Here is a 15,517-nt window from a genome sequence, read left to right on the forward strand (position 1 = left end):
CAATAGGAAACAGTAACAAAGCTGATACTGTACTATTGCTGCGATATTCCACCTACCCTGCTGTGCCTTTTATACTACTCCAAGATTAACATGTCACTGCTGTCAGGTGAAAACATCTCACCCACAAAAATTTAAGAGTGTAGTTACATCTAACACTTTTTTAGTGCCATGGGTTATAAGGATAACTCGTACAAAATGTGGCATCGGTACAATTTATTTATTTATAATTTGACTGGTTTTCACCCAGCAGCAGCGATATACAGAAGACAAGTGTGTTCAGTGTGTAGATTTTGTGTTTCATCATACTTTTCTTCCCATTTTGATTTCTTTATTTTTCTCTCTCTGTCTCTCTTTTTCTTTCTTGTAAGTTTTTCCTGAATCTATACTGCCATCTCTCTGTTAATTTAGGGCCTGTTAGCTCCATTTCTGTGTCCTGCGTCACCGTCGTTTGTCCATCCCCTTATGCTTGTATCCATCCTCTCTTCCCTGTTACTCTTTCAATCACTCTGTTTCTCCACAGGGCCACCTTACAGGTAACTCTGTCCATTTGTCTGTTGTCTTGTCCCTTTGTTCCTCTCATCCTCAGAAATGGTAGTCATGATGGTGATAATGATGATAATGATGATGGTTATTATAGGAGAGATTTATGAACTGAATATGACCGCGAGGAGGAGCAGAGCCTCAGACTGCTGCCACTACATCCAGGGCCATGAGGGGGAATTTATAGACGAACAGGAAGCAAAAAGTGAGAAATGGGAAGTAGAGGGGCCTGGCCAATGGGGGGACTAGAAAATAATCACGAAATCCAACACCAGGATCCAACACCAAAAATACTCAGTCACAAATTAAAAAGGAAAATGTTACTTAAATTATTAATAACTGAACAATTCAAAATTAAAACCCAAACCAAGGAGTATATAGGAATTTATTTAAAAAAAAATATATGATAGTGTGTGTTTCTTAATAAAGACAGTGTAAGATGGAGGACAGTTGTGACAGTCTATAGATAATAAAGTTTGTTTTGATTTTCCCCCAGCAGACACTTGTTTATATGGCTTGTTAACGTGAGCCTAAAGAAACAGTCGCAGTAGGTTTCTCTGAGGTATGCCAGCAATGCAGATAATTCATTTTTCAGGTGACTGTGACAGCAGTATAGAGACTTTGTCTTCACAATGTGACAAGTGCCTGCTGAGGGAAAATAATTGACTAAATTCAGTAAAACCGGACCACTTGCTCTCTCTTCTCTCCCTCCATCTCTCTCTGTCAGCATTTCAGATTTGCCTCATGAAAGGCAAAACACAAACAGCACATCAGCCTCACATCCTGTCCCTATAACTTTCCCCTCTGTGCGGTGCAAACAAGTCCCTCAAAACCACAGTCACTGTAGTTTAGCCCTTGTTATTTCCAATAAAAAAAGGAAAGGTTTTTCCGTTTATGGGAGAAAAGTGACAGACAGCGGGTGGATAGGTCCCTTTTTAAGCCCCCCTCAAATTACATTCCTGGGACTATCCACGGTTGTCTCTGGCTTCTCTCAATCAGCGGAAACCCCATCTACCAGGTGCACGCATGTGGCTGGGAGTATGCACGTCAGGTAAGCCTGCCTCTCCTCTCGGTGCACTAATCACAGCGCTAATTTGACTTGATGATGTTGATGAGGAGAATGAATACCATGATGATTAAAATGAGAGTTAGGAATGTATGTTACGAAGATATGAAGTATAGCTACTTTTGATATGATTATTGATATGTGACTGTTATTATCATGACTCACAGATATGTTTGAACTGTTTTCATCCATACCTCTTATGTTGATGAGATTAGTCATGGCCTGATAGCTTAGATCATTCCAGAGAACACTGTCTCTCTCTGAATCTCTTGATTATCTTTACTCAGAGAGCTAAACCTAAAGATGGTTTTATGCCTTTCAATTTGGCATAGGCAAAATATGCAAGAATAAATGTGAATATACCTACACATAAATAGTGAATAGAAAAATACAGCATTTGTTGAGTGAGAGCCTCTCAGTCCGAAACACCTTTACCATCACACTGAGATGAGATAGGACTTCCAGATAGGCAGTTGTACAGACAAAGGGACAGACTAAACAAGCAGGCAGTGACTGCAGTGACTTTTATGTAGAGATTAGCCCAGCTGATTGCAGGATCTCAACAGAGAGAGTGGTCAGCAGAGGGTGGTGGCGGAAGAAAAGGATGTGCGGGGAATGAATTGACAAAATCATTCAGCTCCTGCAGCCATGTCTTGTAAATGCCCTTGTGGGCATTGTAGTAAGGGAACAGGCTGCACACTGAGGCAACCAAGAGACACTTGCAGGAATAGTGAGGTGGTGAAAAGTGGGGCAGATTAAAAGTGGACAACACAGTGGTTGGTGAATATCAGAAGAATCATCAGTGCAGCTGGTGACCTTTCCAGTTTTGATTCTCTGCGTCTCATAGAACTGCAGTTGGATTGTCTGTCTTAAGAAAGGTGCGGTTTTAACTAAATGTAATGTTACACATAATATATGATAATCCCAACCATATTCTGAAGCTTAACATATGTAGGAGTTTAGCTTGGATGCAGATTACCCTCCAGGAAACCACTCCAAGTTCATGTCAGTACAGTACCAAAATCAACTTGGAAAGATGTGAAAATTTCTCAAGATATGTTATCCATTTTGTCATCTCTATTTTTATGTTAAAGTTATTGCTGCATGAAAACACAGTTGAAAGAATGGATTCTTTTAAGTCTTCTGGCTGATGTACTGAAGTGCCAGTTAGAAGCACTAACATCTGACAGCCGAGAGTTTGCCTCTAAATGGCACAGCGTTCACAGGGTGCAGTATGTTTTTTGAAAAATCTTAACTAAATGACACTCAAGCAAAACTCAGCATTATAAAAAGATGGCCTCCTTTTGTTTAGAAGCTGACTCTCAAGTGCCAAATGTTGACGCTTTCCACATTGCAACTACCTCTATAACCCTCTTTAAATTCCATGCTTTCAACTGTATTGCAAGGCAATTATCTAAACTGCTTTAAAAAATGAAGACAACCTGTTTTATTTCAAGTATCAGCAAGTTGAAAATGGTAAAATGATGAGTTGCAGCTCCTCTCTTTATGAACATGGCAGAAATTAAGAGCTTAGATGGATACATGTGCACAAGCAGCTCAAATGCTCGATATCTAGCCCTGTGTCCCTGAATTTTGTTTGGAGGTCAGTCCCTTCAGGGGTGTGAGCAGGAGGGCTGTAGGAAACTGGAGCCACACAACCACAACCATACACTCACACACACACATACAGACAGCGGGAGGGGCCAAGAGCACCATCAGCAGGCTGCAGAGACCTGGTTAACACAATTTATACCAGCAATCTGACGCTCGCTGTGGAGCATCCTCTCTAAGTGCAACTCAGTATAGGAAAGCAACAGAGGAGAGGTGCACAGAGCAAATAACACAAAAATAACAAAAAGTACCTTTATGAAATTAATAGAAATAAATGTGAAAAAAAGTCTCTGAAGTAGAAAGATGGTCAAAGAGAAAGAGTAAGTGAGAGTGTTGTCTGGGGTGCATCCCTCCTTATTAACCCACCTTTGTCCCTTCAACCTTCAACCCCTCTAATTTCTCCCCCCACCCCTCCCTCTTCTCCTCGTTGCCCTCCCCTCTCTTCCTCCTGGCTGTGGTTCCCACGTCCATCTTGTCTGTCTGTCCATCCCTCCATCCTCTGCTCTGACCAAACTATCTTATCTGTCCCTCCTTTTTTACTTAAAGAAACGCGGTCAACCTGGCCGTGCTAAAGCTCAACGAGCAGGGCCTGTTGGACAAATTGAAAAACAAGTGGTGGTATGACAAAGGAGAATGTGGCAGCGGGGGAGGGGATTCCAAGGTTAGCCCTCTCTGTCTGCCCACCCCACCACTAGGGGACGGGGGCCGCTCACCGGCTGGGCAGCCCGCGATGGTCCCCGTCCCGGGAGAGTAACATATGCATCTGCCCTGGCAAAGAGTCAAGCAGCTAACAGGGAAGGCAAAATTGTGACACCCAAAAATCTCCTGAGACACCCTGCAGTTTCAAAAATAGGCACAGTGTTGCATCTGTTGTCAGTGGTGTGTGAATTTTTATGTAAAAGGTTCAGACTCAGTGACAAAGGTACAATACTTCGCTTGTTGAGATGCAGAAAAAGTGATTTTTTTTTTCCAGGGTAAAGAAAACCTTTCCAAAGTAATGGCATTTTGGAAAGAAATCAGTTGGCTGTGTCTTTTACAGACCCAAAAGAGAACCAAAATGCTTTTTTAAAAGATCAGTATATTGTATAATTTTATGCTGAATCATCAGAAACAAAATAATTGTTATTATATTTAAAATCATGCAGAGAAATAATGTCCCTTTGGCGGATGAGTGCCTGCCAAGATAAATAAGGCACATTGCATAATAATAACCATTTTCAAATGTGTTTGGCAAAGATCTGGTAATACCCCTCTAAAAGGACAGAGTGCGAGGTAATGGGAGGAGGGTTCAGTGATGGATATGTGGAAAAGGAGAGGAGAGCACTTACTGCCAAGACAGGAATATTCGCCCCCTAGTGGCAGCTCTGGGGAGAGGAGAGAGAAGAGGCAGAGTGTAGAGTCAAATAGAAAGAATGACAGAGTGACTCCAAACTGAACCTTATCCCTCCAACTGAAAATCTGTTGCTCAAGTTCATGGCAGACGAAACAGGTTATAAAGCGTTTAAAGGGAAAATGAGACCCAAGTGAAATCATAGCTCTCAGATACTTTTAGACTTATGTTGACTTGAGGCAGAGGGGAGGATGAATAATTGATGGAAGCAGAATGCAATTACAGGATAAAGTTTCCTACATCTCCTTTTCATTTGTAGAGTTTCAACAGTTCTGTTTAGGGTGATTTTTCTGGTTCAGTTTCCTTCATTGTGTTAAAGAATCAAAGATTTTTATGGTAAAACTCATTTTTTAAGTTTTTTTATGTGTATTTAGGGGAAGTTGGAATTTCCCATGAATTTTATACAGTAAAACAAGGTTTGGATTAAAGCAAATCCCTAAATTTAGACGTAAAACCATTTGTCAGTCCATCCGGTATGAGGCTGATAGCAAGTTAGCATGCTAACATTTGCACTAAACACAATGCTGAGGATTCATAAATTAAATTAGTTTTGAATATTGGACAAATATGAGTTTTAACAAGTTAATGGCACAACAGGAAATGTCAGGGAATAATTAAAATTATTACAATTCTGTCTTAGGGGGGCTTGCATTTTGCACAAAATTTCTAGGTGAATAGTTGTTCAGACATTTCATTAAAAATCACAATTTCAAAAGTCAGGAGATCACCAAGGTCACTGGGATGTATCATATGGGAATCAATAATGTCTGTACAAAATTTCAGTCCAGTAGTCAGTTTAGACCAAAGCAAAGATTGGTTGACTGAGAAATCAACATTTCATCATGCTACACCACTAGCATAGCTAAAATTACCTCACAGCATTTTAAGAATTCATCAAGATAGAGTTAGAGTGAAGAGATTTATCAAGGAAGGGACTTGGGAGCTTAGTGCAACAAGCAATTTAATTCTTGTAACAAGATAGAACCTTTCTCTGGCCCTTAAAGTCTTAGCTACAAATTCAGACCTGTCTGAGTGCAGCTCACTCTCCCAGCTAAAGCACAGTGCAAGCCTAATGCCAATAGTCCTGGCTTGACAGTATTTGCCTCCTGTTCAGTGTAGGATCAGCTGGGGCAGTATGGGTGTGTTACCTGAAGTGACAAAGGTGGGTCCCACTCATATGTCTGTAGCTCGCCTTAGCTCCTCGCTCCCCCCAGCCCCTCCTCAACGAGCATACACACATGTACTCAGTGGGATCCATGCTAGGTCACTTGATGTAAACAAAAAGTTTCTATATGACTGAGCTGTGCAATGCAAATGTGAAGTACCCTAATAACATAAAATAACATGACCTATGATGTTATTTATGTTATTTTTACACGCGAAGAACCCCGGTAAACCTTGCAGTTTTGAAACTGAGCGAAGCAGGCGTCTTAGACAAACTGAAAAACAAATGGTGGTATGACAAGGGAGAGTGTGGACCCAAGGACTCTGGAAGTAAGGTCAGTCTCACGCTGCTGCGGCCCACAGAACGCTAGCCTGAAACTCTCATCCTGAATACGCTCCAGATTACTGCAACTACTGTCTTAGAAATAGCATTTTAAACACTCTCTCAATTAGCCTTACAGTATCTTGAATGTGCTCCAAAGTAGACTAGACTGTCCATTTAGTAATTTACCCCAAATTTGATGGTGCACCACATTTATATAAATCTGCATCAGATTAAACTCTTGATTCTTGTTCAGTCTCTGTAGCAATCTGTGGCAATCCCATCCTCATTACAGTCAGCATTAGAGCTCTAATGTAAATTTTGATTACCATCAGCCAATTTTCACTTTCATGTTTTTCTTTTGATCTCATACACTAGCCCATTTTTGGTAGCCTGAAACTCATCAACTAAATGAGAATACCACTGTTTCTTTAGCTTCAGCAATAGTAACTTGTTTGCAAATATTGGCTTTTGCCCTCATGTTTGAGATTTAATCAGAACTAGGCTACCTTGTAGGCCACTTGGTAGTGCTTTATTTTACAGGCGCATGTTTTTTTAGTAATATTCCAGGTAGTTTTCTGGAAGAACTCTATTGTTTGGTGCTAATTATAGATCAAACGTCCAGTTTGTACACTTAAAATTAAAAATTTAGGACTAATATAAATTAATTACTAGTGTATGAAGACCTCAGTGCACAGCAGGTCAGCTGAACATTCAAAAATGTGGCTTTTGTCAACAGATGACCATACAATTTAACAAACATGGAGAATTAAGTTTTCAATAATAAATTAAATTAATAACTAATATGGGTTTAGTGGTGCAGTTCCTTACTCTGGAAATCAGCAACTGCATATAAGCTCAACACAACTAGCTCAGTTGTAACTAAAATGAGTGCCTATGAAATTATCAGGAAATTATAGACCAGTGAAATAAAGCATTACCATATTTTATATTTCTACTGAAGTCTTTATTTATACTGCATATCTCTGTACTTAAAAACATTCATTACAGTTATTTTTAGAGTAGATTAGAAGTTGTTGGACAGGAAGATTTTTAGGATGTTTACAATACAGAACATGGGAGTTGCTCTAGATGTTTAGAACAAGCTACTGGAGCCTTTAAATTCCATTAAAACTGCTGTGAAATGTCATCACCACTCAGATAAAAGCCTGCTCTGTGATTTATTCAATGTGATTTACATTCTTTTACTTACTTGTTAAAGTAGATGCTGAATTTTTATATCACTGTGTCGCAGTAGAAATGTAGTATTGAGTGCTGTAGTTGTACTGACTGTTACAGATATGTAGTAGCTCTTGTGGTGACAGTAGTAATAATTGTAGCTGTACAAGTAGAATGTAATAATGTGATAATTAATAATTCCATAATGTTAACTAGTAGCAGTAACAATATAATACCAGAATTTTTCTGTGAATGTTTTTTCCTCTGATGATCTCCACTACGTTGTGTTTAATCCTTTGTACCCTGTTGTCTCTGTCTGCTTTTTCCCACCTCTTTACCTGTACTTTCACCACTCCCCTGTATTCTGACACCCCCTCTTCTATGGCTCATTCACTTCCTTCTCTATCATCCCTCTCTCCATTATTCTCCTTTTCTCCCATCCTTCAAATCTTCTCTCCACCTCTCTTCCTTATCCCTGATCACACTAATCTTTTATATGAATCTGCCTAAACTAACCCACCACCTCACCTTTAACACTGCCAACACTTGGCCTTGACTCCTCCCACCCCTCCCCTCCTCCCCCATTTCTCTGGCTCCCTCTCTCCAGGACAAGTCGTCCCAGGCTCTGAGCCTGTCCAATGTGGCTGGGGTCTTCTACATCCTTGTGGGCGGCCTGGGCCTGGCCATGCTGGTGGCCCTGGTCGAGTTCTGCTACAAGTCACGGGCCGAAGCAAAGCGCATGAAGGTGGACCTTAGCCCCCCCCACTGCCCCAGCCCCTCCCCCAGCACCCAGAATCTAGCCACTTATAGGGAGGGGTACAACGTGTACGGCTCCGAGGGGGTCAAGATATAGGGGTAGGATTTAGAGGCTCCCATATAGGTGGGGTAATGGTGGTGTTGATCATGGTGGTGGTGCTGTAGATTATTGTATTGTTGATGTAGAGGCTGCTGCAGCAGCCCCACGCAACCATGTTGTTCTTCATGTGGTGATGAGGATGTGGTCAAGCATTGTGGAACCAACATATCTTATGATTCATTAAAGCTTTTTTTTTTTTTTTTTTTTTTTTGCCTGTTTTGTTCATTTATTGGCCTAATACTCTCTTAGATTTATGGGTTTAAATTTGTTTTGAGTTTTTTGGGTTTTTTTTTTTACGGTTGTTATTTTTCATTCTCTTGCACCTCACCCCAGGCTTGAATGGGGTTAGATTTGTGTGACTACAGATTTGGTTCCATCGTCTTTGGCTGCTGATGATAATGATGGTGATGATGATGACAGTGATGGTGATGCTCTTTGCCGCTGACTTGACTAGGCACCTGCATTGTAATTTTAGCTGATAGTTGACAAAATATTGATGAAGCAGGGATGTACAACTCCACCCTCTATTTATCAAAAAGAGTTTCTGTTTAATTTCGGTCAATCTGCAATTATTTAAGTTTTCATACTGTACATATAGTATATACAGTATATGGCCTAGTTTGTATTGACACCAACAAAATAAGAATGGAATGAAAAGGACCTCCTGATATACCAGGTCTAATAATAATCAGCATACATTATAAAAGTTTCAAGTTTATTCCTTCCTAAAATGCATATGTGGAGATTTTATTCTAATGTTTCAGTATTTTCCTGGCTAAACTATTGAAAGTTTGTGGTGATAGTCTAATTATCCTGCTATCTTTAGAGAAAAAGTTTGTGAGTGTGGTGTTCCTCATTAAAAACTGTGACTGCTTCTAGCTACAAATTAATTAGCTAATGTGTGGACACCAATCATTATGGATTTGGGTCTTATTAAAACTTTTTCACCCATAACATGATAGATATCTCAGGAAGAAAAACACTGTAACATATTTTTATGTCTGGATGTCCAGGTTTTCACCATAATTTCCATAACTAGACTTGTCTGTAATTCTATGCGAGTGAAGTCATTTGTGAGATGGGAATGAAAGCAGAAAATACATTAAAAAAAACAGTTTGCTCAGTGCCTGTTAAGCCAATTCAAACCAATTTAGGCTGAGGCTGGGTTTTTGACAGTTTGAGCAAAGTTTCTGCTGCACAACATTTCTTTGAAATACTGATTTAATCTGGTCCATTCAGGTAACATATATAATCAGAGAAGTTTGAATTATTAAGGGAACAAATGAAATAGGAGGATAGATTTTTGCCCAGCAGGAATTTTTAATTGCCTTTAATTTAATAGATATTCGTCAACCTGCAGCAATCAGTTGATTGAGTGTTTCACCATGTACAAATGGTTACTGTCTACAATGCGACTAATTATTAGTAATCTCTTATAGGTTAAAACATTTACTAATCTCCAATTCTAGTTGTGACTACGGCTAATCACAGGAGCTAATCAAAATTGCAGCAGTGGTTTTATTTTCATTACATGATAGATAATCATCTTTTTGTTTGTATTTTTCTATATAATAAAGACTACAAATATGTACTGTATACATGTAAATTTAATTTACCAACAACAATAACGAAGATACAAAAACCCTCTTGTGCACAGTTAGTTTATTCTGCCTGAAATAACCATGCTCCTTTCAGGTAGCTAGTAGTCAGCACTGTTTGCTGTCCATATACTGTACCTTTAATGTGTCGTCCATGAGGTGGAGTTGTGTGCCCCTGCTGTACATTTTGACTTATTCCAGCCCTGACAACTTCAAAACAGCCCAGTTACTTATAGTGCTATTGCAGAGGAATAATTGATGAAGCAAACACTTCATATAGAATGGCTACTTAGTGATGTTATTGTAAAAAAAAAAAAAAAAAAAAAAAAACACGACCCATGTTTATTGATGCAAAAGAACAGTTAAGTGAAAGGAAACATTGGACTTTATTTTGATTATCTGCTGAGCAAACCATTCAAAGGCATTATAAGGTCATATTTGATGACCACCTGGAAATAATTAGCAGGATCAATACAGAGGAAGCAAAAAGACTAAGTATTGGTCATTATCTGTTAAAGGGTATTTTAGGTAGATTCTACTCAGAAACAATAACACTGATCTTAACAGCATTCCCTCCATGACTATAGTCTGCTTTGGAATTTTCTGCATATATGCCATATTTGTCTGACTTTAATCATCCAGAAGAGTTTCAGGTTGTAAAAATATACATCCAAAACATCTAAAAATATATAGGTTCCTTCAAAATTGTCTTAGATGTTCCTTCAGAGTAGCCATTTCTATTTTTTCTCCTTAGGTTTAATTGAGCGGTACACCAGAATGACAGTGCTCTTTGAAAGAGGAGGAAGGCAAACTTTTGCCTTAGTTTCTGGCAGTGTATTACCAAACACAGTTGGCTGTTTGTAAATGCTCTTATAAAGACGAAAAGTGGGGACTATTGGTTTATAAGCAGAACATAAAATTTTTATGTCTCAGAAGTCAAAGATTTTGTAGTAGAAACATTTTAAGTGACCTAATTACAGCACATGGCCATCTATCTGAAAATGAAATTGTTTTATTTCTGTCAGAGATATGATGTTTTAATCCAACAGCAGCAACACAGGCTTTACTAAAAAATCACAGAGTAACCCATCTGTGTGAAGTGTCACCCTACTCTGAGCAGTATAATTAGTTACTCCCTCTCTATAAATCTGAAACCTTGAAAGAAAAATCACTCCTTTATGTTTTCCTTTTGTCTCTCCAAGATCCTCACCTTCCAAATCCTATCCTTTCAAATCCTCACCTGAATCTGTCAGATTACTGAAATCCAGATCCCAGAAATGCATGGTCACCTATCAAATGCAGATGTCTACAACCTAAATCCTCTTGTCCACTTTGTACATGTTTGTTGATTGTTGCCTGCTTTTACATTTACTTTTGCCTTCATTATAACCTTGCTGGTATTTGGACAGTGTGATAGTCCTAGTGAGATTTGAATGTGTTCATGTTTGGGGTGCATTCACATCACCAACATGAGCATGCTGACAGCGTGATTCACATTCTGTCGTAGTTTCACACTGTTAACAGTTGGTGGCAGTAATGTGCTAAGAAATATGATAATGCACCAGCAAAGGCAGGGAAGAAGAGTTCTAGAGCGTGAACGTGGATGTAAACAAAAGATGATGTAAAACATAACAAAAATCCACACAATATTAGGAGGAAAATGCACTCAACACATTTTTAGACCTCAGTTACACATACACACAGGTGAAAAATAATTAATGTAAATAAGATTTTTGTTCACAAGAAAACCTGACAGGGCATCTTTAAAATCTCTAATTTCACTGGTTGCCAATAAGCAGTCTACTTCTCAGTCCATGTTACAAAATGTACTTTGTTTTTGGGCCACAGCTGATTTTGAGTAATCGATTAGTTTTTAATCGTATGTTAGAAGATAGCAAAAAATTTTGACGTCAATTTCCTAGTCCAAAATAAGTCCAAAATAATGTCTTTAACAACAAAAATAGACTGGAATGCAAAAAGCAACATTTTCACAGAATTATTTTAACTATACAGTATGTGTGACTGCACCCTCAGACTTTTCTAATTGTTATCGTACTCGTGTGCACAGTTTGTACAAGCACATGCATGTATAAACGTTTTCAGTGCATGTGTTTGTATAGAAATTTCTGTCCTTGTGCAAGTGGTTGAATTTGTTGTACAGTTTCTATGTCTATGAGATGACATTTTTTCAAACAAGCTCTCCACTCTGCCATCTCCACCCCCCTCTCCATCCTTCCCTCCATCTTTCCTTGTGTAGCTGTCGTTTTCTGAAGCCATGCGGAACAAGGCCCGTCTGTCCATCACAGGAAGTGTGGGGGAGAATGGCCGTGTCCTGACGCCAGACTGCCCCAAAGCCGTGCATGCTGGCCACGCCTCCCTCCGACACCCCGGCCTTGCAGTGGTCTCCTCTGGACTGCCCTGAAAACCAAAAACACCTGCCGTGCCTTAATGACACACAAACATACAGACGTTGACAAGGACGCACACACGCTCACATATGCACACATACAAACGTACACATACCATATCACGCAACACACACACACATACACAAAGTTACAGAGACTGAAATACAAACACTCACACACAGAGAGACAGAACACACATTTTTACACACTTGAAGACACAAACACACACTGCGCATCATCATCTTACTTTCCTGTTGCCATTGACTTATTTTACAAGAGACAAGTGAAATACAACTGTGGAGTGAACAGCAGAGAAAAAAACAAAAACAAAGGACAACTATGACTATCACACTTGCCTGCAGCATTCATTTTTTTTTTTTTCTGGGAGGATACCGTCCTGTTATCTCCAAACCAACAGGAAAGCCAGCACAGACTTACATGAAATGAAATATGAGCTGTGAACATGACCACAAAACTGATCATGATGATGATAGTGATAAAGATGATGATCACAGCTGATGGTAAAACAAAAAAAAAAAAAAAAGACAACCAAACAGCTCTGTTCCTGCTCTGTCTTCATTGGACAACGTTGGCCAATAAGCCACACCCTCTTGACAACGCCTTACTAAGACTACAAACATTGTTTTCATCATCATCATCATCATGGTCATCATCATCTTATCTGCAAAGACTGAGTGCCAGGTATTATCACCCTTAGAAGACCAGAAAACTGTAAGATTGAGTGTTTGGACTGTGCAAGCTCGCGACTTTGCCATGGACTGTTCAAACTGAATGAAAATTGCTTTCTTACTTCACATATAGAACGATTTCTCGCCCCAAACCAGCGAGACAGTCAGCCAATATAGAACAGAAGTAACCTCGAAACTAATATGTGTGACTGATCTCGGCCATAGAATTCACAGGGGTTTGTAAAAGAAAAAAATCAAACAGTAGTAATTAATGTCCGTCATCAACAGCATCATCATGACAGTAGAACTGCTAAATAGCAAAGTGATGATTTCTTTTTTTTGGCAGGTGGCAAAGGCGAGATTCAAGCTGTATATTCAGTGACGGAAAGAAAAAATAAAACGCAAGCAGATCTAAAATGGCTACCCAACAAAGTGCTTCTCAACTGGTGCACTGGGCCTTTATAGTTAAGTTTGATGGAGGAAATGGGAATAAATACAACAATTAAACATGTGCAATGAAACCTTTCAAATTCAGCCTCCATGTCCTCTTGAAAAATTGATTCTAATAGCCAGGCAATAGAAAAGGCAAATCAAAGCTGATTTTTTTCTTTGCACATTTGCCCACAGTGGGGTTTCCAAACTAGTAAACCATTTTGTCCCGAGGTCCACTATAAGGCTGAGAATAACTGGTCTATGCTGTGTGCACCTCATTTGACTTGAATTATACAGTAAAGACATACAAGTACACTTTTCAATTTCCCTAAAAGTATAGACTGTATAATGGGCAGTTTGGTTGTCATTTGAGATCCTCAGTCTTTTCCAGTGGCCGGGGCAAAGGTAACCTTATCAGAAAGCTTGCTTTTTAAAACTGTTGTAAATAACTGCGTAGCAAAACAGAACTCACCTGTCTTTTTTAATCATCTTAGATAACAATTCATTGCAATAATGAATATAAAAGAAAATGCCACAACTTGTAATTAAGATAAAAAAAATCTTTTTTTTATAAATCTACATATTATATATAATACAAATAAATATATATCTATAGAGAGCTATAGAAGACATTGATCACTGATTGTCAGAGGCCATGGCATACATTCTGTTATATGGCTGTTTTTTGATAACTTGAGAATATTAATATGCCACAGTCTTTGTGTGTCCTACTCAACACTGAATGTCCATCTGGTACTCAACACGGACACACATGTAGAAGCGCACGCACACACATTGCTGCATACACAGGGTCAGCTCAGAGTGATCACTCCAGCACCACGAGAGGTTTGGATGATTATGTTTTTGCCTGTGTCTGTCTGTTCCACCATTAGTTATTCGCTGTTTTTCATTGTCTAACAGTGTTTTTACCCCCAGGGGCTGCAAAGGCCCCCTGAAACAGCGTGTCGATGCCAGTATTCAACACTGAAGCAGATACAATGAGAACACATTTTGGCAGGCCTCGAGAGAGGATGGGCCACTGTGATTACTGCGCTGTAGGGAAACAATGGCTGTCTGACATTTCAAGAGTGTAGCATTTGTGTTGCATTTCATATCACCTCAGTGCTTTTTGTTGTTTGTCTTCTCCCAAAATGTGAGTCAGCTACAGATTGAAATCCAGAGTTCAGACTGAAAGGGGGTTTGTACTTTTTGATGATATGATTGGATCCATCACGCTAGGCAATAGCAATCAATTCTATAAAAGTCTGTCATATACTCTATGGCAGCCTTTTTGGCACATCTACTTCCTGCTGGCCTTGGGGATAAGAAAATATACATGATACTTGCATAAGGACTGTGTCATAATACAGTCTAATGTGAGTCTGATGGGGTATGTGTGAATGAAATCTTGTGGTTTTTTACCTTGCTCACTTCTGCTATTGTTCCTTGTTCTTGTCTTTTAAAATTCTACTGTTTTTCCTGTGCCCTGCCTCCCGCCTCTCAAATCTTCCCTCTCTTGTTTTGTCTTCCCTTCTCCCTCTGCTTTCATCTCTCCTCCTGTCCCACTGGAACACAGAACTCTGTGTACATCTCAGCGATGGCAAATGGCTACATTTTCTGCTCTGACACAGTGCAAAATAATGAGCTAGAGATGAATCGAGAACTCGAGATACCAGTTGACAATCTGAGTTTTTTTCCTGGCTCCTTGTTCAGAACATTGCATTTGTGACCTTTAACATTTCCTTTAACATTTCACAAGAAAACAAATGTCCAACTTCTCTGTTAAATTCACACACATACCTCATTTTGCATCAAAAGTCAAACTCAACTAAAAAATGGCAAATAATATTGTAAAACAACAAATATCTCAAATAGCAGATTAAAACAATCCTTTTTATGACTGAAAGAAACAAGACAGACAGTTTCCAGTCACTTCCTCTCAGCCCAGGGGATCAGTGCAGCAGCACTGCAGAAATCCAGCATGTAAGGAATAGCAGGTTTCTATAATGGATACATTTGTGAAAGACAGTTAACACTGATCTAGCCATCACCAGACCAGACACACCAGGCAGTTTAACTGTATATGACACCGTTGTGTTTATTTTGTTGCCATCTCTAGCACATAAGATTTCATGCGTAGACAGCAAAAAGCTGACTGCTGGGCTGTCAACACTCTGGCTTTAACACTCTGTTTTCTTTCTTCCTTTATTTCTTTCTTTCTTTCCATTTGGTTTCTTTTTCTAGTAAAACATCAATGCTGAA

General features: G+C 39.2%; 1 protein-coding gene across 4 annotated transcripts in view; it reads left to right on the forward strand.

Moving 5' to 3' along the window:
• gria4a (glutamate receptor, ionotropic, AMPA 4a) overlaps nucleotides 1-15,517 on the forward strand; it is a 93,989-nt gene extending 78,472 nt beyond the window's left edge. Inside the window, exons 16-18 of one of the 4 annotated variants that reach the window (XM_018681612.2) lie at nucleotides 3,764-3,878; nucleotides 7,880-8,017; nucleotides 11,984-15,517. In XM_018681612.2, the coding sequence (XP_018537128.1) occupies nucleotides 3,764-3,878; nucleotides 7,880-8,017; nucleotides 11,984-12,148 (418 nt within the window). In that variant the 3' untranslated portion in view covers nucleotides 12,149-15,517. Of the gene's footprint in view, nucleotides 1-3,763; nucleotides 3,879-5,991; nucleotides 6,107-7,879; nucleotides 8,128-11,983 lie in introns of all 4 variants that reach the window. The other 3 variants (XM_018681610.2, XM_018681605.2, XM_018681606.2) reach the window with 3 other exon arrangements.

The sequence above is a fragment of the Lates calcarifer genome, linkage group LG21 (assembly GCF_001640805.2).
Source record: "Lates calcarifer isolate ASB-BC8 linkage group LG21, TLL_Latcal_v3, whole genome shotgun sequence".
NCBI classification, from domain to species: domain Eukaryota; kingdom Metazoa; phylum Chordata; class Actinopteri; family Centropomidae; genus Lates; species Lates calcarifer.